General features: G+C 39.4%; 1 protein-coding gene and 14 non-coding genes across 15 annotated transcripts in view; 3 read left to right on the top strand and 12 right to left on the bottom strand.

Moving 5' to 3' along the window:
- Positions 1–105: 105 nt before the first annotated feature.
- Positions 106–187, bottom strand: TRNAL-UAG (transfer RNA leucine (anticodon UAG)). The gene has a single exon. It is a non-coding gene; the product is annotated as a tRNA-Leu (tRNA).
- Positions 188–522: 335 nt separating this feature from the next.
- Positions 523–604, bottom strand: TRNAL-UAG (transfer RNA leucine (anticodon UAG)). Its single transcript has one exon. It is a non-coding gene; the product is annotated as a tRNA-Leu (tRNA).
- A 143-nt stretch (positions 605–747) lies between these two features.
- Positions 748–829, bottom strand: TRNAL-UAG (transfer RNA leucine (anticodon UAG)). Its single transcript has one exon. It is a non-coding gene; the product is annotated as a tRNA-Leu (tRNA).
- Positions 830–1,164: 335 nt separating this feature from the next.
- Positions 1,165–1,246, bottom strand: TRNAL-UAG (transfer RNA leucine (anticodon UAG)). The gene has a single exon. It is a non-coding gene; the product is annotated as a tRNA-Leu (tRNA).
- Positions 1,247–1,687: 441 nt separating this feature from the next.
- On the top strand, positions 1,688–1,773 carry TRNAY-GUA (transfer RNA tyrosine (anticodon GUA)). Its single transcript is given in 2 exon segments — positions 1,688–1,724; positions 1,738–1,773. It is a non-coding gene; the product is annotated as a tRNA-Tyr (tRNA).
- Positions 1,774–1,883: 110 nt separating this feature from the next.
- On the bottom strand, positions 1,884–1,965 carry TRNAL-AAG (transfer RNA leucine (anticodon AAG)). Its single transcript has one exon. It is a non-coding gene; the product is annotated as a tRNA-Leu (tRNA).
- A 121-nt stretch (positions 1,966–2,086) lies between these two features.
- On the bottom strand, positions 2,087–2,168 carry TRNAL-UAG (transfer RNA leucine (anticodon UAG)). The gene has a single exon. It is a non-coding gene; the product is annotated as a tRNA-Leu (tRNA).
- A 1,012-nt stretch (positions 2,169–3,180) lies between these two features.
- Positions 3,181–3,263, bottom strand: TRNAL-UAG (transfer RNA leucine (anticodon UAG)). The gene has a single exon. It is a non-coding gene; the product is annotated as a tRNA-Leu (tRNA).
- Positions 3,264–3,821: 558 nt separating this feature from the next.
- On the top strand, positions 3,822–3,907 carry TRNAY-GUA (transfer RNA tyrosine (anticodon GUA)). The gene is given in 2 exon segments: positions 3,822–3,858; positions 3,872–3,907. It is a non-coding gene; the product is annotated as a tRNA-Tyr (tRNA).
- Positions 3,908–4,458: 551 nt separating this feature from the next.
- Positions 4,459–4,540, bottom strand: TRNAL-UAG (transfer RNA leucine (anticodon UAG)). The gene has a single exon. It is a non-coding gene; the product is annotated as a tRNA-Leu (tRNA).
- A 439-nt stretch (positions 4,541–4,979) lies between these two features.
- Positions 4,980–5,065, top strand: TRNAY-GUA (transfer RNA tyrosine (anticodon GUA)). Its single transcript is given in 2 exon segments — positions 4,980–5,016; positions 5,030–5,065. It is a non-coding gene; the product is annotated as a tRNA-Tyr (tRNA).
- Positions 5,066–5,616: 551 nt separating this feature from the next.
- Positions 5,617–5,698, bottom strand: TRNAL-UAG (transfer RNA leucine (anticodon UAG)). Its single transcript has one exon. It is a non-coding gene; the product is annotated as a tRNA-Leu (tRNA).
- Positions 5,699–6,774: 1,076 nt separating this feature from the next.
- Positions 6,775–6,856, bottom strand: TRNAL-UAG (transfer RNA leucine (anticodon UAG)). Its single transcript has one exon. It is a non-coding gene; the product is annotated as a tRNA-Leu (tRNA).
- A 399-nt stretch (positions 6,857–7,255) lies between these two features.
- TRNAY-GUA (transfer RNA tyrosine (anticodon GUA)) lies at positions 7,256–7,341 on the bottom strand. Its single transcript is given in 2 exon segments — positions 7,256–7,291; positions 7,305–7,341. It is a non-coding gene; the product is annotated as a tRNA-Tyr (tRNA).
- A 13,696-nt stretch (positions 7,342–21,037) lies between these two features.
- The window catches only part of LOC128659641 (secreted Ly-6/uPAR-related protein 1), a 104,632-nt gene continuing 102,777 nt past the window's right edge, over positions 21,038–22,892 (bottom strand). The window contains exon 3 of the mRNA XM_053713217.1: positions 21,038–21,521. Coding sequence (XP_053569192.1) covers positions 21,262–21,521 — 260 coding nt within the window. The 3' untranslated portion in view covers positions 21,038–21,261. The remainder of the gene's footprint in view (positions 21,522–22,892) is intronic.

Consider the following 22,892-nt stretch of genomic DNA (forward strand, 5'->3'; position numbering starts at 1 on the left):
ATCTACAGAAAAAAAAGAGTGACTAATAGTTCTCGTTAACAGATAAACTGGGATTGTTATAATTATTTCTTCTCCTCCTTTTTTCTTCTTCTAAAATGATGATTCTGGCAGCGGTGGGATTTGAACCCACGCCTCCAAAGAGACTGGAGCCTAAATCCAGCGCCTTAGACCGCTCGGCCACGCTACCTTGCACACTACGGGCACTTTGAAAATTCTGCGCTCCACATCTACAGAAAAAAAAGAGTGACTAAAAGTTGGCTAATGGTTCTCGTTAACACATTAACTGGGATTTTTGTAATCATTTCTTCTCCTCTATGTTCAAAATGACTATGGCAGTTGCAATGTCTTCTTTAAATTGAAACAGAAAAGAATAAAAATCACTAAACAAAGTTCACCTACTTCTGAATCCTGAATTTGCTAAGTCCACACTATTGGCACCTTGGTAAAAAACACAATAAAGAACCTACTTGCGCTACGAATCGATATACCATTTAAAGTACTAGTAAGTGAAAATGATGATTCTGGCAGCGGTGGGATTTGAACCCACGCCTCCAAAGAGACTGGAGCCTAAATCCAGCGCCTTAGACCGCTCGGCCACGCTACCTTGCGCACAGAGAGCGATTTGCAAATTGTGTGCTCGACATCTACAGAAAAAAAACAGTGACTAATAGTTCTCGTTAACAGATAAACTGGGATTGTTATAATTATTTCTTCTCCTCCTTTTTTCTTCTTCTAAAATGATGATTCTGGCAGCGGTGGGATTTGAACCCACGCCTCCAAAGAGACTGGAGCCTAAATCCAGCGCCTTAGACCGCTCGGCCACGCTACCTTGCACACTACGGGCACTTTGAAAATTCTGCACTCCACATCTACAGAAAAAAAAGAGTGACTAAAAGTTGGCTAATGGTTCTCGTTAACACATTAACTGGGATTTTTGTAATCATTTCTTCTCCTCTATGTTCAAAATGACTATGGCAGTTGCAATGTCTTCTTTAAATTGAAACAGAAAAGAATAAAAATCACTAAACAAAGTTCACCTACTTCTGAATCCTGAATTTGCTAAGTCCACACTATTGGCACCTTGGTAAAAAACACAATAAAGAACCTACTTGCGCTACGAATCGATATACCATTTAAAGTACTAGTAAGTGAAAATGATGATTCTGGCAGCGGTGGGATTTGAACCCACGCCTCCAAAGAGACTGGAGCCTAAATCCAGCGCCTTAGACCGCTCGGCCACGCTACCTTGCGCACAGAGAGCGATTTGCAAATTGTGTGCTCGACATCTACAGAAAAAAAAGAGTGACTAATAGTTCTCGTTAACAGATAAACTGGGATTGTTATAATTATTTCTTCTAGTCCACACTTTTGGCACCTTGGTAAAAAACCCTTACAAAGAAAGTGTCAACACGTTAACATATTTAATCAATTAGCATGGCAATTGTTTCATTCAAAACAAGATCAATAGGAATCCGTACAGTCTCCAAATGTCTATATTATTTCAAGTTTGAGGTAAAGTAAATATAATTCAATTTTATTTTTGTTTCAAATTATGTTTAATAACTTTTATCTTCAAGAACTTTCACAATAAGCACTTTAATAACTTTTATCTTCAAGAACTTTTACAATAAGCATGTTCTATAAAATAATTACTATGTGCCAATTATTTTCAGTTGACATGTAGAATCCTTCGATAGCTCAGCTGGTAGAGCGGAGGACTGTAGTGCTAAAGCAGTAATCCTTAGGTCGCTGGTTCAATTCCGGCTCGAAGGAGTCCAAGGCTGTTTTTGCAAAACACGAATTTTAAAAAACACAATAAAGAACCTACTTGCGCTACGAATCGATATACCATTTAAAGTACTAGTAAGTGAAAATGATGATTCTGGCAGCGGTGGGATTTGAACCCACGCCTCCGAAGAGACTGGAGCCTTAATCCAGCGCCTTAGACCGCTCGGCCACGCTACCTTGCACACAGAGAGCGATTTGCAAATTGGGCGCTCGACATCTACAGAAAAAAAAGAGTGACTAATGGTTCTCGTTAGCAGATAAACTGGGATTGTTATTTCTTCTCCTCAACTGATGATTCTGGCAGCAGTGGGATTTGAACCCACGCCTCCAAAGAGACTGGAGCCTAAATCCAGCGCCTTAGACCGCTCGACCACGCTACCTTGCACAGTGGGAGCGCTTTGAAAATTCTTTGCTCCACATCTACAGAAAAAAAAGAGTGACTAAAAGTTGGCTAATGGTTCTCGTTAACACATTAACTGGGATTGTTGTAATCATTTCTTCTCCTCTATGTTAAAAATGACTATGGCAGTTGCAATGTCTTCTTTAAATTGAAACAGAAAAGAATAAAAATCGCTAAACAAAGTTCACCTACTTCTGAATCCTGATCACTTTTGGCACCTTGGTAAAAAACCCTTACAAAGAAAGTGTCAACACGTTAACATATTTAATCAATTAGCATGGCAATTGTTTCATTCAAAACAAGATCAATAGGAATCCGTACAAACTGTCTCCAAATGTCTATATTATTTCAAGTTTGAGGTAAAGTAAATATAATTCAATTTTATTTTTGTTTCAAATTATGTTTAATAACTTTTATCTTCAAGAACTTTTACAATAAGCATGTTCTATAAAATAATTACTATCTGCCAATTATTTTCAGTTGACATGTAGAATCCTTCGATAACTCAGCTGGTAGAGCGGAGGACGGTAGAGCGGAGGACTGTAGCGCTAAAGCAGTAATCCATAGGTCGCTGGTTCAATTCCGGCTCAAAGGAGTCCAAGGCTGTTTTTGCAAAACACGAATTTTAAAAAACACAATAAAGAACCTACTTCAGAATCCTGAATACAGAAGAAAAAGGGTGACTAATGGTTCTCGTTAACAGCTAATCTGGGATTGTTGTAATTATTTCTTCTCCTCCTTTTTTCTTCTTCTAAAATGATGATTCTGGCAGCGGTGGGATTTGAACCCAATCCTCCAAAGAGACTGGAGCCTTAATCTTGCGCCTTAGACCACTCGGCCACGCTACCTTGCACACAGAGAGTGTTTTGCAAATTGTGTGCTCGACATCTACAGAAAAAAAAGAGTGACTAATGGTTCTCGTTAACAGATAAACTGGGATTGTTGTAATTATTTCTTCTCCTCCTTTTTTCTTTATTCTAAAATGATGAATCTGGCAGCGGTGGGATTTGAACCCACGCCTCCAAAAGAGACTGGAGCCTAAATCCAGCGCCTTAGACCGATTGGCCACGCTACCTTGCACACTGCGAGCGCTTTGAAAATTCTACGCTCCACATCTACAGAAAAAAAAGAGTGATTAAAAGTTGGCTAATGGTTCTCGTTAACACATTAACTGGGATTGTTGTAATCATTTCTTCTCCTCTATGTTCAAAATGACTATGGCAGTTGCAATGTCTTCTTTAAATTGAAACAGAAAATAATAAAAATCACTAAACAAAGTTCACCTACTTCTGAATCCTGAATTTGCTAAGTCCACACTTTTGGCACCTTGGTAAAAAACCCTTACAAAGAAAGTGTCAACACGTTAACATATTTAATCAATTAGCATGGCAATTGTTTCATTCAAAACAAGATCAATAGGAATCCGTACAGTCTCCAAATGTCTATATTATTTCAAGTTTGAGGTAAATATAATTCAATTTTATTTTTGTTTCAAATTATGTTTAATAACTTTTATCTTCAAGAACTTTCACAATAAGCACTTTAATAACTTTTATCTTCAAGAACTTTTACAATAAGCATGTTCTATAAAATAATTACTATGTGCCAATTATTTTCAGCTGACATGTAGAATCCTTCGATAGCTCAGCTGGTAGAGCGGAGGACTGTAGTGCTAAAGCAGTATTCCTTAGGTCGCTGGTTCAATTCTGGCTCGAAAGACTCCAAGGCTGTTTTTGTAAAACACAAATTTTAAAAAACACCATAAAGAACATACTTTTGCTACGAATCGATATACCATTTAAAGTACTAGTAAGTGAAAATGATGATTCTGGCAGGGGTGGGATTTGAACCCACGCCTCCGAAGAGACTGGAGCCTTAATCCAGCGCCTCGGCAACAATACCTTGCACACAAAGAGCGATTTGCAAATTGTGCACTCGACATCTACAGAAAAAAAAGAGTGACTTATGGTTCTCGTTAACAGATAAACTGGAATTGTTGTAATTATTTCTTCTCCTCCTTTTTTCTTCTTCTAAAATGATGATTCTGGCAGTGGTGGGATTTGAACCCATGCCTCCGAAGAGACTGGAGCCTTAATCCAGCGCCTTAGACTGCTCGGCCACGCTACCTTGCACACAAAGAGCAATTTGCAAATTGTGCGCTCGACATCTACAGAAAAAAAAGAGTGACTAATGGTTCTCGTTAACAGATAAACTGGGATTTTTGTAATTATTTCTTCTCCTGCTTTTTTCTTCTTCTAAAATGATGCTTCTGGCAGCAGTGGGATTTGAACCCATGCCTCCAAAGAGACTGGAGCCTAAATCCAGCGCTTTAGACCGCTCGGCCACGCTACCTTGCACACTGAAGGCACTTTGAAAATTCTGCACTCCACAAAATGTCTTCTTTAAATTGAAACAGAAAAGAATAAAAATCACTAAAAAAAGTTCACCTACTTCTAAATCCTGAAAAGTCCACACTTTTGGCACCTTGGTAAAAAACCCTTACAAAGAAAGTGTCAACACGTTAACATATTTAATCAATTAGCATGGCAATTGTTTCATTCAAAACAAGATCAATAGGAATCCGTACAGTCTCCAAATGTCTATATTATTTCAAGTTTGAGGTAAATATAATTCAATTTTATTTTTGTTTCAAATTATGTTTAATAACTTTTATCTTCAAGAACTTTCACAATAAGCACTTTAATAACTTTTATCTTCAAGAACTTTTACAATAAGCATGTTCTATAAAATAATTACTATGTGCCAATTATTTTCAGCTGACATGTAGAATCCTTCGATAGCTCAGCTGGTAGAGCGGAGGACTGTAGTGCTAAAGCAGTATTCCTTAGGTCGCTGGTTCAATTCTGGCTCGAAAGACTCCAAGGCTGTTTTTGTAAAACACAAATTTTAAAAAACACCATAAAGAACATACTTTTGCTACGAATCGATATACCATTTAAAGTACTAGTAAGTGAAAATGATGATTCTGGCAGGGGTGGGATTTGAACCCACGCCTCCGAAGAGACTGGAGCCTTAATCCAGCGCCTCGGCAACAATACCTTGCACACAAAGAGCGATTTGCAAATTGTGCACTCGACATCTACAGAAAAAAAAGAGTGACTTATGGTTCTCGTTAACAGATAAACTGGAATTGTTGTAATTATTTCTTCTCCTCCTTTTTTCTTCTTCTAAAATGATGATTCTGGCAGTGGTGGGATTTGAACCCATGCCTCCGAAGAGACTGGAGCCTTAATCCAGCGCCTTAGACTGCTCGGCCACGCTACCTTGCACACAAAGAGCAATTTGCAAATTGTGCGCTCGACATCTACAGAAAAAAAAGAGTGACTAATGGTTCTCGTTAACAGATAAACTGGGATTTTTGTAATTATTTCTTCTCCTGCTTTTTTCTTCTTCTAAAATGATGCTTCTGGCAGCAGTGGGATTTGAACCCATGCCTCCAAAGAGACTGGAGCCTAAATCCAGCGCCTTAGACCGCTCGGCCACGCTACCTTGCACACTGAAGGCACTTTGAAAATTCTGCACTCCACAAAATGTCTTCTTTAAATTGAAACAGAAAAGAATAAAAATCACTAAAAAAAGTTCACCTACTTCTAAATCCTGAAAAGTCCACACTTTTGGCACCCTGGTAAAAAACCCTTACAAAGAAAGTGTCAACACGTTAACATATTTAATCAATTAGCATGGCAATTGTTTCATTCAAAACAAGATCAATAGGAATCCGTACAGTCTCCAAATGTCTATATTATTTCAAGTTTGAGGTAAATATAATTCAATTTTATTTTTGTTTCAAATTATGTTTAATAACTTTTATCTTCAAGAACTTTCACAATAAGCACTTTAATAACTTTTATCTTCAAGAACTTTTACAATAAGCATGTTCTATAAAATAATTACTATGTGCCAATTATTTTCAGCTGACATGTAGAATCATTCGATAGCTCAGCTGGTAGAGCGGAGGACTGTAGTGCTAAAGCAGTATTCCTTAGGTCGCTGGTTCAATTCTGGCTCGAAAGACTCCAAGGCTGTTTTTGTAAAACACAAATTTTAAAAAACACCATAAAGAACATACTTTTGCTACGAATCGATATACCATTTAAAGTACTAGTAAGTGAAAATGATGATTCTGGCAGGGGTGGGATTTGAACCCACGCCTCCGAAGAGACTGGAGCCTTAATCCAGCGCCTCGGCAACAATACCTTGCACACAAAGAGCGATTTGCAAATTGTGCACTCGACATCTACAGAAAAAAAAGAGTGACTTATGGTTCTCGTTAACAGATAAACTGGAATTGTTGTAATTATTTCTTCTCCTCCTTTTTTCTTCTTCTAAAATGATGATTCTGGCAGTGGTGGGATTTGAACCCATGCCTCCGAAGAGACTGGAGCCTTAATCCAGCGCCTTAGACTGCTCGGCCACGCTACCTTGCACACAAAGAGCAATTTGCAAATTGTGCGCTCGACATCTACAGAAAAAAAAGAGTGACTAATGGTTCTCGTTAACAGATAAACTGGGATTTTTGTAATTATTTCTTCTCCTGCTTTTTTCTTCTTCTAAAATGATGCTTCTGGCAGCAGTGGGATTTGAACCCATGCCTCCAAAGAGACTGGAGCCTAAATCCAGCGCCTTAGACCGCTCGGCCACGCTACCTTGCACACTGAAGGCACTTTGAAAATTCTGCGCTCCACAAAATGTCTTCTTTAAATTGAAACAGAAAAGAATAAAAATCACTAAAAAAAGTTCACCTACTTCTAAATCCTGAAAAGTCCACACTTTTGGCACCTTGGTAAAAAACTCTTACAAAGAAAAGTGTCAACACGTTAACATATTTAATCAATTAGCATGGCAATTGTTTCATTCAAAACAAGATCAATAGGAATCTGTACAAACTGTCTCCAAATGGGAATTGGGAATTGAACCCACGCCTCCGAAAAGACTGGAGCCTAAATCCTGCGCCGTAGACCGCTCGGCCACGCTTCCTTGCACACAGTTAGCTCTTTGAAAATTGTGCGCTCGACATCTAAAGAAAAAAAAAAAAAAGCATTGAAGTTCTTCAAGCCGTAATTGAACCAGCGACCTAAGGATTACTGCTTTAGCACTACAGTCCTCCGCTCTACCAGCTGAGCTATCGAAGGACTCTACATGTTAGCTGAAAACAATTGGCACATAGTAATTATTTTATAGAACATGCTTATTGTGAATGTTCCTGAAGATAAAAGTTATTAAAGTGCTTATTGTGAAAGTTCTTGAAGATAAAAGTTATTAAACATAATTTGAAACAAAAATAAAATTGAATTATATTTACTTTACCTCAAACTTGAAATAATATAGACATTTGGAGACAGTTTGTACGGATTCCTATTGATCTTGTTTTGAATGAAACAATTGCCATTCTAATTGATTAAATATGTTAACGTGTTGACACTTTCTTTGTAAGGGTTTTTTACCAAGGTGCCAAAAGTGTGGACTTAGCAAATTCAGGATTCAGAAGTAGGTGAACTTTGTTTAGTGATTTTTATTCTTTTCTGTTTCAATTTAAAGAAGACATTGCAACTGCCATAGTCATTTTGAACATAGAGGAGAAGAAATGATTACAACAATCCCAGTTAATGTGTTAACGAGAACCATTAGCCAACTTTTAGTCACTCTTTTTTTTCTGTAGATGTGGAGCACAGAATTTTCAAAGCGCTCGTAGTGTGCAAGGTAGCGTGGCCGAGAGGTCTAAGGCGCTGGATTTAGGCTCCAATATTTTTGGAGGCGTGGGTTCAAATCCCACCTCTGCTAGAATCATTAATTTCTTGTACTAGTACTTTAAATCAAGGGGTAGCAAAAGCAACTTCTTTTTTAAATTTTGAACATAGAGGAGAAGAAATAATTACAACAATCCCAGTTTATTTGTTAACAAGACCAATTTTAGAGGTCGATTTATTAAGCAGCAGATGCTGCATCGAAGCCCCATTGTTTCTGTTCCATCAGAAATGGAAGTTAGGTAGCAGCGATCATAGCAACGCTGCTCCTTAACTTCTCAGCCATTTTTTAGGTGGCGGACTGAAATCATCCCGATCCGAATCGATCAGGATGATTGACACCCCCTTTTAGTGGCTGATTGGCCACAAATGTGCAGGGGGAGGCATTGCACAGGCATTTCACCAGAAATACTTGTGCAATGATAAATGCTGACAGCGTATGATCTGATTTATAACAAAATCATATTTACAAAAAAAAATAAAAATCTGGAAAATTTTCAGCCTAATAAAATTTTTAATTAGTTCTGTAAGAGTTAATGCTGTTGTTTTTTCCATTAATATTTTAATCTTCATACAATACACATCACATTCACCAGAAAGGCAATGACTAATTTAATCAATTCAGTAAACGTATGGATTCAATGAAAGATATACAGGTAGCCCTCAGTTTACGCCGGGGTTAGGTTCCAGGAGGAATGGTTGGAAATCAAAACCGTTGTAGATTGAAACCCAGTTTATAATGTAAGTCAATGGGAAGTGAGGAGGTTAGGTTACAGGCCCCTCTCAAAATTGTCATAAGTAACACCTAATACATTATTTTTAAAGCTTTGAAATGAAGACTTTAAATGCTAAACAGCATTATAAACCTAATAATATAGATTGTATCATCATCAAACTAAGTTTAAAAAAAGATTTGCTAACGTCACCTAATTAAATAATCACACAACAGACTGCATCATCATCATCAAGCTAAGTTTAATAAACAAAAACGTTTTATTATTTGCATTTTTCTGCAATCAGTTCTCTGCATTGTTAGCATGTTAGATAATATAGGGTCTGCACCTATTCTATGCATTTCAATCTGCAGTGATTAATAGGCAGTTAGGCACCCTCACTTCAAGCAGCTGGACAGGAAGATAATAGGGAAGTGGCTGCTAAAACTTGTTGCTCGATAGCTAATGTCTGCTCTGTGTACACAGATCAATTTCAAGCTGTTAACCCTTTAAGGACACAGCTTTCAGTTTGCTCAATTGTTTTATGACGGAAAAATTCCGTCATATGTCCTTAAGAGGTTAAGTTTGCTGCAAAACAAGCGGACAGCTCCACCTACTGGCTATTTTAATTAGTGCACTTTGCTTTCCAAAGCTTTTCAATAGCAGTCACATGACTGAAAAAAAAGTTTGTTATTCTGAAACGGCGCAAATTGAACCAGCGTAAACCGAGGGCCACCTGTATATGATTTTCCTAGTGTAACTTTTAGTTTGATTATCTACACACAATTGCAGTTAGTTATATGCAAGAATCTTTTTTTTTTTTTTAAACTGTAACAGAAATAAATAAGGAATAATTGCAAAGCTATAATATTCATAAAGATATGAAATCATCTATTAAAACCACTGCTGGAAACAGCTAAAACAAAGAGACAAGAAGAGCCGGCCCTAGCCATTGCGGGGCCCAAGGCAGGATGACAAAATGGGGCCCCCTTTCTCTCCGCCCCCAACCCCGCCAAATCTCCGCCTCCAACCCCACCCAATCCCCGCCCCCAACCCCGCCCCACAGCTTTTATAATGAAAAAAAAATCATTTAAGGTAATGCACAACATTATATATATATATATATATATATATATATATATATATATATATATATATATATATATATATATATATAACATAAATCCACTAATGTGGAACACTATAACATTGTATATATTGCAATATACCATTTGTACTATTGGAACAACTGTTTATGTATATAATGAATAATTATGCTGACAATTAGTAACAGTTGAGTTGAACTGGGCCTTATTTTTATGTGTTTTCTTATGATAACAAGAACATTAGAGACGCCAGGGCCGGCCCTAGCAAGTGCAGGTCCCTAGGCAGATTGGTAGCCTGGGGCCTCTACCCAGAACAAAAAATACTTAAAAGAAATGGGCCAATGCACTGTACCACACAGATATAATACACAGAGAGATATTTATATACACATACATCCACACACTCAGACACATACATAGGAACGCAGGTGTACACAGCACACACCCACCCGCACACACACACAGCCCACACACACACACACAGCCCCCCCACACACACACAGCCCACACACAGCCCCCCACACACACACACACAGTCCCCCCACACACACACAGCCCACACACACACACACACAGCACACACACACACAGCCCACACACACACACACAGCCCCCACACACACAGTCCACACACAATAAATAAATGAAATAAATGGTGCCCCCAGCAATAAAATGAAGCCCCCAGCCTCCTGCAATAAAATGAAGCCCCCAGCCCCCCTGCAATAATTGATGCCCCCAGCAATAAAATGAAGCCCCCTGCAATAAAATGATGCCCCCTGCAATAAAATGAGGCCCCCAGCAATAAATGATTCCCCCAACCCCACTGCAATGATGCCCCCAGCAATAAAATGATGCCCAGTCCCCCTGCAATAAAATGATGTCCCATCCCCACTGCAATAAAATGATTCCCCCGGCAATAAAATGAATCCCCCCTGCAATAAAATGATGTCCCAGCCCCCTGCAATAAAATGAAGCCCCCCTGCAATAAAACGAAGCACGGTCCCCCTGCAATAAAATTATTCCCCAACCCCCTGCACAAAAATTATGCCCCTGCAATAAAATGATGCCCCCAGCCCCCATGCAATAAATGATTCCCCCAGCCCCACTGCAATGATGCCCCCAGCAATAAAATGATGCCCAGTCCCACTGCAATAAAATGATGCCCCATCTCCACTGCAATACAATAATGCCCAGTCCCCCTGCAAAAAAATGATGCCCCAGCAATAAAATTATGCCACAGCTCCCCTGCAATGAAATGATGCCCCCAGCCCCTGCAATAAATTGATGCCCCCAACAAAAATATGATGCCCCCAGCACCCCTGCAATAAATGATGCACCCAGCAATAAAATGAAGCCCCCAGCCCCACTGTAATAAAATGATGCCCCCAGCCCACTGCAATAAAATGATGCCCCCAGCAATACAATGAAGCCCCCCTGCAATAAATGATTCCCCCAGCCCCACTGCAATGATGCCCCCAGCAATAAAATGATGCCCCACATCCACTGCAATAAAATGATGCCCCAGCTCCCCTGCAATAAAATAATGCCCCCAACAAAAATATGATGCCCCCAGCACCCCTGCAATAAATGATGCACCAAGCAATAAAAGGAAGCCACCTGCAATAAAATTATGTCCAAGCCCCATTGCAATAAAATGAAGCCCCCTGCAATAAAATGATGCACCAAGCAATAAAATGATATCCCATCCCCACTACAATAAAATGAAGCCCCCTGCAATAAAATGATTCCCCCTGCAATAAAAATATGCCCCCAGGCCCCCCTGCAAAAAAATGATGCCCCCAGCACAAAAATGATGCCCAGTGGGGCGGAGTCTGGCCACGCTGGAAGATGGCCACACATTAGAAGGGCTCCAAATACCCATATAGGCAAAAAAAAGCTCAAACCCTGCATTATCCCCTACCTTTCCCACACAAATCATAGGGGTCATATATCTAAGTAATTGGGATTGACTTCCAATCAAAGAATAACGTAAGGATAGTACTTCACCGCAATACAGGCGCCCTGAACTGATCCCGGCACCCACAGGGCCTTGTCTGGCGGTAACATCTGTCTAGGACACCGGAGGGACACAGAGAGAAGCGCTTTACAGGATAATTCAACGCGCCCCTGCACTTTCTTCCTGGGTTGCTAGCTACAGCAAGCGGAGAAAGAGCGCCGCAACAAACAGAGGTAAAGGCCTCACTGACAGCGAAAGGCTTAACCTAGTGATGTGATCCGCTCCCACGGTTTATTACAGGACAGGCGGAGACCAACTGATTCGACCTCCTGAGCAAAGCTGGGATAACGGTGAGTCGAGGTTTTCTCTCCCTAAAATCAATAATCTGCGACTCCTCATACCCCAATTAAATAATAACCTGCGAGAATATTGAGGCCTAAGACACTGGGATACTGAGGCTAACACCGTAACAGCAGCAGACATAATCGTGGCATAGAATCTTTCCCTATATGATATACATATTTAAAACTGTTGGTGTAGAATTGAAAAGGCAATATTTATTAACCCAATTTGAAATAAAACAGGAGAGGTAGGAACAGAAAGGAGAATTAGGCAGGTGACAAACTCTTCCTGAAAAATAAAGAAACTCCATTACCTATTCTTTTTTCTGCATACCGCTGGGGCTGAAACACAACAAGCACTAAAGGAGTCATATCTTTGTACTGGAGGAGTTATTCTATTTAAAGTGGAAATACATTTTTAAATCTCATGTTGTTTGCTTCCAATGTAATGCCTTGCAAGAGACAGAACAAGTCTGGGAAATCTAACAGCTCTAACCCTCTCAGCCATTATCTTAAACCAATTGACCCAAGGTCTGACACCCCAAAAGAAGATATGGCTAACAAACAAGTAACCATGACAGCCCAAGTTTTATAAGCTGATATTTCACAACCCCCTTTTGTCACTAAGGAAGATATACAACACTTCAAAGGAAGACATAAAAGGTGTTCTTCAGGAGATGAGAAACTTATTTGGGGAACTGCGCAAGGACTTGAGTGCTTTTGACCACAGAGTCCTAACGATTGAAGAACAACACAGCGCCATCACTGTCAATCTCCAAAATAACTCTACGGAATTACAGAATCAATCAGAACACCTGCATTTCTTAACGGACAAATTGGAAGATTTGGACAATCGCTGCATGCGAAATAACCTCAGATTTAGGGGTATATCAGAGACGGTCCGCAATTGAGGGTTACCTGCAGGCCCTGTTCAGGGTTATGAGGGATGCCCCTACTGCAAAGGAGATTCCTATTGAAAGAGCCCATAGGGCCCTTAGGCCCAAGCCCCCTCCTAAAGCCCAACCGAGAGACATTATAGTAAAGTTCCTCAGCTTCAAGGATAAGGAGGAAATTCTAAGATGTGCCAGAGCGAAACACTATCTTCCACATAACTTCCCATCTTTGCAACAATAAAATACAGTATCGCTGGGGATTCCCAGTATCTCTGATTGTTAACCACAACAATAAGACAGTCATTTACAGGCCTGGAACTGATCCTCAACTCTTCTACAAAGATCTTGCCCTACTGGGAACCTCGGAAACGACCCCGGATCATACTCCAAGAGGAGAGGCACTTAGACCTACTGCACCTTCTGGCAACTCCATTCCAGAAACCTAGATAAGTACCCTTTTCATTGATCTGGACTATAGGGCACCTAGGTGTCTCCTTTTATGGGCTAAATTGATCCTGAAACTAGAGGGGAATATGTATAGGCAATGGACTTGTCCCATATCTAGTCTTGAGAAGACTCTTGCTAAAGTATATCCTGTTGGACTTTAATATGTTAATAGAAGTTTGTCTTATCGGTGCAATGGAAGCCAGAGCGCATCAAGTGTTATTTAAGTTGTGAGCTGATTGAAATAGCTTAACGCACTGTAGTCAGATGACCAGGCCCCAAAAGCTAATAAAAGCTAATAGAACCATACAAAGTGTTTATATAATGTTCTCAGATATTGATGTTTCCCCCTTAGACTTCTAGTTAACTTAGTATAACAGATTTCCTTCCTCCATCTATGACCCCTCAACCTCCACTCCCATACCCACCCCCCTCCCCCCTCCCCATTATAAAAGCTAATGGGACCGTACAAAGTGTTTATATAATGTTCTCAGATGTTGATGTCTCCTCCTTAGATCTCTACTTAATTTAGTATAAAATTCCTCCTTCCTTCATCTATGACCTATCATCCACCACTCCCATTCCCCCTCCTTTTTTTTCCGTCCTCTCCACCCTCCTCCGCCCTTCACATTATACCCTTTCATTTTCCCCTCATATGCTGGGTAATAAACAAGTGCATTAGTATTGTTTGTTATTAGCCGAACATGGGTATACTACCCCTATTAGATTAGACTCTTATTTAATTACATTTCTATTGTTAAGAAATTATTGTTTATTTGTTGCAATTCTGGAACATACTGAAATACATTCTATTCTTGTCTAATTTTTCTCTATCCTAATCCTCTTCTCCTCCCTTCCTCTTCTTTTGCTCTATCCCTTTTTTTCATTTTTTCCTCCTCCCCTATCCAAAGCGCCAAGATGTATTCTAAGGCTAGCAAATTTCAAGATCATACAATACAGATAACAACAATAAACGTAAAGGGATTAAATAATCCCGGAAAACGCTCTATTGCTTTCCGAGACCTGAATAAATTAAACAGTCACATCCTGATGTTTCAGGAGACCCACTTTCAGTAGGGAAAAGAACCCAAATGGCACAATACACAATACCCTATAGCTTATTTTGCCTCCGGGCCCATTAAACGAGCCGGAGTTGGCATACTCTTTCACAAAACACTTCCGATACAAATACTCCACACTGAAAGGGATCCTGAAGGAAGATATATTATTCTAAAGGGCTTACTCTATGAACACTAATTTACACTCCTCAATATCTATGCTCCCAATCAGGCGCAAACAGGGTTTTTAAAGAAATTTGCTAATTTACTTCTTGACCACTCCCAGGGTGTAACCTTCATGGCAGGTGACTTTAACCTTTCATTTGATCCCTCTTTGGACTCCTCTAGGGGGACTTCCAGCATTCCTAACACTACACTGAAATCCATCAAAAACACTTTCCAGAATCTTACACTCCATGACATTTGGAGAACTCTTCATCCTTTAGATAGGGATTACACCTTTGACTCTAATCCCCATAATTGTTACACAAGAATTTACCATATATTTACTGACTCACATGGCCTCTCTATCACCTGTAGCTGTGAAATTGGGTCTATAACATGGTCTGACCATGCACCTGTCACTTGCCAAGTGCTCTGGCCTGATGTCCCGATTTCGGCTAAGATATGGAGACTGGATGACTCTCTATTGAATGACCCCCTACTATTAGAAGCAATCCATAAGGACATAACTGAATATTTTGCAATTAACTCACAATCTACCACATCCCACCAGGTTGAATGGGAAGCACACAAAACAGTCATTAGAGGGTAACTAATAAAGCATAAATCCAAAATGAATAGACAGGCTAGGGAAAAACACACAAAGCTGCTACAAAGAATTAGCTCCTTAGAAACTGATCATAAAAAACCCTTCTGATGATATAATCACAACTGAACTCACCGACGCTAGAATGGCGCTTAAACAACACTTGACCGAAGTCCACCAATGTAAGGCATTATTCCTCAAACAGTATTACTACGAAGGTGGAAATAAACCAGGCAAGGTACTAGCCAGAAACCTGAGAAGGAAACAACTAAACACATATATTCACTCCCTCACCACACCGGAAGGTCAAACAGTTAAAGATAGCCCCAAAATCGCTGCTACCTTTCGAAAATACTACAACAAACTATATAATTTAGATGATACTAGAACACAAGATACTCCCACATTCAAAGAGAAAACCAACCAATATTTCAAAGACTTAGGGCTCTCAACTGTAGACAAGGAAGCAGCTGATTCTTTAGCCGCTCCAATAACGAAAGATGAACTCCACCAGGCCATTAAAGACTCCCCTTCAAGTAAAAGCCCTGGTCCTGATGGGTTTACATCAAGTTACTATAAAAAATGTGAGGGAGCTCTAGCTATACACATGTTACACTTGTTTAACAATCTCAGGGATGCCCCTGCATTATCAAGGGTGCTTCTAGAAGCGCACATCACAGTGCTAGCCAAACCAGGTAAACCGGCTACATGCCCAGGAAATTTCAGACCGATATCTTTGATTAATACTGACATGAAGATACTGGCTAAGATTTTAGCAAATAGGTTAAATAAATTGTTACCTAACTTGATCTCCACTGATCAGGTGGGATTTGTGCCTGGGAGGGAGGCTAGGGACAATATAACCAAAGTCATACAATTAATGAACCACGCAAAAGTGACAGGGGTTCCAATGGTCTTATTCTTGACTGATGCGGAGAAGGCCTTCGATAGGGTGGGTTGGCCTTTTCTACAGCGGGCAATGAGCGAGATGGGGATACCAGAAGCCTTTTTAAACATGTCAATGGTCCTTTACTCAGCCCCAAATGCAAGAGTAAGAGTTAATGGTACATTATCAGATACATTTCACATTAATAATGGGACGAGGCAAGGTTGCCCGCTCTCACCCTTGTTGTTCGCCATATCTATTGAAGTGCTAGCCCAAAAAATTAGGAAGAATACTAAAATTAAAGGTATAGTGGTTGGGGATACAGAATTCAAACAAGCACTGTACGCGGATGATATATTCTTTACACTAACGGAGTCGGAGACCTCTATACCCGAACTGCTAAAAGAACTAAACTTATACGGTGAGGTGTCCAACTTCCTCCTTAATTTAAATAAATCAGAACTACTGAATATCAACACTCAGACTCACTATATACAAAAACTACAAGAGGAACACAATATTCCAATATCTCAACATAAGCTCAAATACCTGGGAATATTTTTGACACCTTCCATACAGGATCTTTATAAACATAATTATATCCCATTAAAAAATTAAATCACTAGAGACCTATCAATTTGGAAGAACAAACCTCTGTCTTGGCTAGGGAGGATAGGAGTAATTAAAATGAATGTCCTTCCGAGGATTCTATATATCCTCCAAGCGCTACCAATTCCCATAATTGAATGATACATCTGGGCAAACATAAAACCAAGAGTCCCGAGGAAGACCATGTACATGACAAGGGATAGGGGAGGCCTGGGAGTGCCACATCTATTAGCGTATAGAAAAGCGATCTTTCTTCAACATGTAATTGAATGGTCCCACAATAATACTAATAAAGCGTGGATACATCTAGATAGGCAAATGTAGGAACATTAGCTTGGACCTCCCCATCACATAGGCCAAAAAACATGCAAAAGTATGCATTCACAGCAGAAACGCTAGCCAAATGGGATAAGATATTAGCAACCAGTACACAAATATCATCCAGATACTCTCCCCTCACACCTCTGATTGAGAACACGGATCTCCCATACTGTAAGATGGGCTACCGCATTAAACAACCCTACAGCCTAAACACAGACTCTATGCAGTTCCTCACGGAAAATAACATCACTAAAACACAAGCTCAGTTAGCAGAAGCTCACAGAGAGATTTTCTCCTCATGGCTAAGCTACAACCAGCTACTCCATTACATCTCACACCATAAACACAGGAGAGATATGGGACGAGAACTCACGTCCTTTGAAAAAATCTGCACGCTAACAGTTATTCCTGGTCACCTCATATCCCTCTTATACAAACTAACCTCTATAGATGACGCCACGACACTACCATCATACACCTTAGCTTGGAATAGAGAGCTACCTCAAGAGATTGATTTTGACTCTTGATCAAAATCTTTAATACTCACAAAATGCTCCTCAGCCTCTGCTACCATACAAGAAATTCACATAAAATGTATGAGTCGTTGGTACCTTTCCCCATCTAAGCTCCATAAACTATTTCCCTCTTTGAGCAACAAATGCTGGAGAGGATATGGAGAGGAGGGTTCCCTTGTCCATATATGGTGGTCCTGCCCTAGATTACATACCTATTGGACGGAATCTTCTCTTTCATTTCAGATCTGATAGGCACACATATACCAAATACACCAGAAAGTATATTGTTTTGCTCGGTACCCAAGATAAAAGACCCAGCTAAGCTGGCACTCCTCCTGATAATGCTGACAGGAGCAAAAAAACTTATTCCCAAGAGATGTAAGACACAATGTGTACCTTCTATACCGGAATGGAAACAACACGTGTCTGAACTCATTACCCTAGAGAGATATCATTATCTTAAAATTGATAAACTGGACACCCATGAAATGATCTTGGCAGTTTGGAACAGAACAATTTAAGCCCCCCCCTTTTTTTTTCTTTTTCTCTCTCCCCCCCCCCCTCCTCCTTCCTTTATGTCACTTTCTTGTCTATCTTCACTGATTGCAATTACTCTCACAATTGAAATATATATACTATATTCAGGAATATATAAGTATTATGTACAAAACGAAAGAAGAGAAATGACAAAAGAAAAAATAATATCTAATTGTTTACACAACTCTGTATACCCTTGGATTGTTTATATTGTTAATTTTGATATGCACCAATAAAGTTCTTTTGAAGAAAAAAAAATGATGCCCAGTCCCCCTGCAATAAAATGATGCCCCATCCCCACTGCAATAAATGATGCCCCTAGCAATAAAATAATGCCCAGTCCACTTGCAATAAAATGATGCCCCAGCAATAAAATGATGCCCCGGCTCCCCTGCAATAAAATGATGCCCCCAGCCCCTGCAATAAAATGATGCCCCCAACAAAAATATGATGCCCCCAGCACCCCTGCAATAAATGATGCACACAGCAATAAAATGAAGCCCCCAGCACCCCTGCAATAAAATGATGCCCCAGCCCAACTGCAATAAATGATGCCCCCAGCAATAAAATGAAGCCCCTTGCAATAAAATGATGCCCACAGCCCCACTGCAATGATGCCCCAGCAATAAAATGATGCCCAGTCCCCCTGCAATAAAATGATGCCCCATCCCCACTGCAATAAAATTATTCCCCATTCCTACTGCAATAAAATGATGCCCCATCCCCACTGCAATAAAATGATGCCCCATCCCCACTGCAATAAGTGATGCCCCCAGCCCTGCCCCCTGCAATAAAATGATGCCCCCAACAAAAATATGATGCCCCCAGCACCCCTGCAATAAATGATGCACCCAAAAATATAATGAAGCCCCCAGCCCCCCTGCAATTAAATGATGCCCCAGCCCCATTGCAATAAAATAGTGCCCCCAGCCCCACTGCAATAAAATGATGCCCCACTGCAATAAAAATATGTCCCCAGGCCCCCCTGCAAAAAAATGACACAGACTTGTGACTCAATAATTTTGATCTGTTTCAACCACAAAACTAGCACACAATGAATCCTAAACAGACACAGAACAGATAAAAACAATATCCTTTGCAATGAGTGTTGGGCTTTTTCAGGCTGGTGGAATTTTGATCTACAAACAAACACACATACTGAATTAAAATGATATATTCTGAAAAAAGGTAGAATTCCCAGGGTTACAAGGTACTTCATAAGCTACTCTACAACTGCTTACGGCATCACATTTATATGTGCTGCATATAGACAGATTGCACAGTGAGTGACTCACCACTCATCGTCGACTGACCCCTGCGCTGCGCCGATGCCTGCGACTCCCCCAGGGCCCCACTCTGCTGACTGATCTGACACAGCCTCTGGTGCTCCACCCCTCCTCCCCTCTCACTCCCGGGCTAAAATTTGCGCCGCCGCCAAAAATTAAAAAATGGCGGCAAAAAAAAAATAAATTAATAAAAATGTAATTAAAAAAAAAATATATATATAAATTAATAATTTTTAAGCGGTGCGGCGGGGCCCAAAGGCCGGCCCTGGAGACAAGCATTGAACAAAATGAACATGGGCAGAACTGAAGACTGATGTATGAGCGGAACGCCTTAAAGGGGTGTGCTGTAAAAAGGGTCCCTACTGTACCTGAGATAAGGATATTAGTGTTATAGTATAGCTTTAGTATAAGAATCCCTAAAGTAATTAACTTAATATATTACCTGACATAACATTAGTGTTACATTTTAAGATATTATCTCAGGTAATATATAACTACAACTTTAAAAACAATTAAATTCATACAAATATCTTACATTGATAAACTTTTGCAGTTAAAACATTTTTTTTATTACAGTATTAATTTGTAAATATAATTTATGTAAATAGTAAACTTGCAGTGCTCTTGTGACAGATACTGATTTTAATTGTAACATACATGCCAGAGATATGCTACAGACTTGCAGTAATCTTTTTTGTAACAGACTTCCAGAGCTCGTGCTGTCGACTTTTCAAAATTTTACAATAAACTTGCAGGGCTCTTGCTGTTGACTTGTCAGAAATTTGCAGTAGATTTGCAGAGCTCTTGCTGTTGATTTGCCAGAATTTTGTAGCAGACTTGCACAGCTCTTGCTGTTGACTTGCCACAAATTTGCAGCAAAATTGCAGAACTCTTGCTGTTGATTTGTCAGAAAATGACAACAGACTAGCAGAGCTCTTACTGTAAACTTGTTACAAAATTGCACATTCTCTATAATCTTGCTAGAGACTTGCCAGGAAAAAATGCTGCAAGTTGAAAATGTGTCAACTAGACTTTATGCTGCAATGATGCTGCAGGTAAACAGACTTGCCAGTAAAAATATGCAGCAAGTTAACAAGACTTACAGTGAAATATTTGCTACAAGTTTGTGGCAAGTTATTCTTGCTAACTTAATGCAATAATGGTATTGTGAAGTCCAGATGTTAGTGTGTTTCGGCTTTCTCTCACATGGAAACGTTTTAGTTTTAAATTGTAATAAGAGCGTAACCTGACGCACTCAGAAAGATTACATCTAGCAAAGTTTATGCTCAAGTAGGAGTGCTAAATAGTGCACCACTTATAATCTAGCCATATGTCAATTGCAAGAGTATGCACTGTTTCAATTGTGTAAATTGCGCGAATAGCAATTCCTCCACAATCAAACCAGTGACCTTATGATTACTGCGCTAGTATTCTACCAGTTGAGCTTTCGCTGTATTTAGCATGGTGGGGTGCTAAAAATTATTGTAAATATATTATAGAACTTACTCCGTGTGAAAGCTCCTAAAGATGTATGCTATTTAAAGGGATAGTCTTGTCAAAATTAAACTTTCATAATTAAAATAGAGCATTTCTAATTAAAATAGAGCAATTCTAATTTACTCCTATTATCGATTTTTCTTAATTATCTTGGTATCTTTATTTAAAAAAGCAAGAATGAAAGCTTAGGAGCCAGCCCTTTTTTGGTTCAGCACCTGGGTAGTGCTTGCTGATTGGTGTCTAAATGTAGCCACCAATCAACAAGCGCTACCCAGGGTTCTGAACCAAAAAGCTGAACATAAGCTTACAGTCCAGAACAAAGAAAAATTGATAATAGGAGTAAAGTAGAAAGTTGCACCATCTGTAGCACTGAAGATTAGAACAGTCTGCAGTTTATTACAAAAGTAAGTATGGAAGCAATTAAACTCGAGAAAGCTAAGACCCTATAGCTTTTGGTCACAAAAGTATTTGTTGATGCAGACGAAGTTGAATTTCCAGTGAATAAACCGCTGTTATTGCAAAGGTCAGCGCTGCAGCAGTGAACTGTTCGGTCTGCCCCCAAATCATCAGGATTGCTAGGAAAACAGGTTTTAGCACATTCTCTGACCACTGTCTCATCTCCATGGAAAGGATACCCTATAAAATATGGATGAGACAGATGTCAATAATTTAAAAAAAAAAATTAAAAAAAAAAATGTAATATAGATTAAAATGTCCTTTTAGAGAATAAATCACATACCCATAAAATGTATTTTCTACAAATAGTTAGTGTGATCACATTAATGTAAAAAGTGCCAAGATTTTTATGAAAGAATCACTTTAAGGGTCTTTTAAGAAAAATAATAAAGTAAAGATATAATGGTGAATCCGGCTGCCCAGCAGTTATTCCTATTTAGAGCCCTGTTGTTGACACTGAAGGACACAAATATTATAGAAACATTAATCATATAGCTTGCTGTGGATTCCCTAATATAGAAAACCTATAAGAGAAAATGTTTCATGATTACCCAGCTCCTACTGAGCATGTGCAAAGTGTACAGTATATATGTATATGCATTTTGTGATTGGCTGATGGCTGTCACGCTACAGGGAGAGGTAAAATTCTATTAAAGGGACATAAAGCCCAATATTTTTATTTCATGATTCAGATAGAACACACAATTATAAACAACTTTCTAATTTACCTTTATTCATTGTCTTTATTTTCATTTTTGATCCTTTGTTGAAAAGCAGGAAGGTAAGCTCAGGAGAGTGCACGTGTCTACATCCCAAGAGGGCAGCAGTTTTGCAACAATGTTATCCTATAGCAGGAGAACTAGATGGCAGCACTATTTCCTGTCATGTAGTGCTTAAGGCACGTGCACACTACCTATCTAGGTATCTCAAACTTGATAATAAAAGTAAATTGGAAACTCTTTTTAAAATTGTATTCTCTATCTGAATCATAAAAGAAAAGTTTTGGGTTTCATGACCCTTTAACTTTGAAGTTTGCAAAAACATATTCTACTGCTCATTTCAAATTCAAAGTAAGTGTTATTGCATTGTCCTTTTAATACGTGTTGTCAACTGTTCAATTCGACTGTACAGGGAGTGCAGAATTATTAGGCAAATGAGTATTTTGACCACATCATCCTCTTTATGCATGTTGTCTTACTCCAAGCTGTATAATCTCGAAAGCCTACTACCAATTAAGCATATTAGGTGATGTGCATCTCTGTAATGAGAAGGGGTGTGGTTTAATGACATCAACACCCTATATCAGGTGTGCATAATTATTAGGCAACTTCCTTTCCTTTGGCAAAATGGGTCAAAAGAAGGACTTGACAGGCTCAGAAAAGTCAAAAATAGTGAGATATCTTGCAGAGGGATGCAGCACTCTTAAAATTGCAAAGCTTCTGAAGCGTGATCATCGAACAATCAAGCGTTTCATTCAAAATAGTCAACAGGGTCGCAAGAAGCGTGTGGAAAAACCAAGGCGCAAAATAACTGCCCATGAACTGAGAAAAG

The sequence above is a fragment of the Bombina bombina genome, chromosome 5 (genome assembly GCF_027579735.1).
Source record: "Bombina bombina isolate aBomBom1 chromosome 5, aBomBom1.pri, whole genome shotgun sequence".
Classification (NCBI taxonomy): domain Eukaryota; kingdom Metazoa; phylum Chordata; class Amphibia; order Anura; family Bombinatoridae; genus Bombina; species Bombina bombina.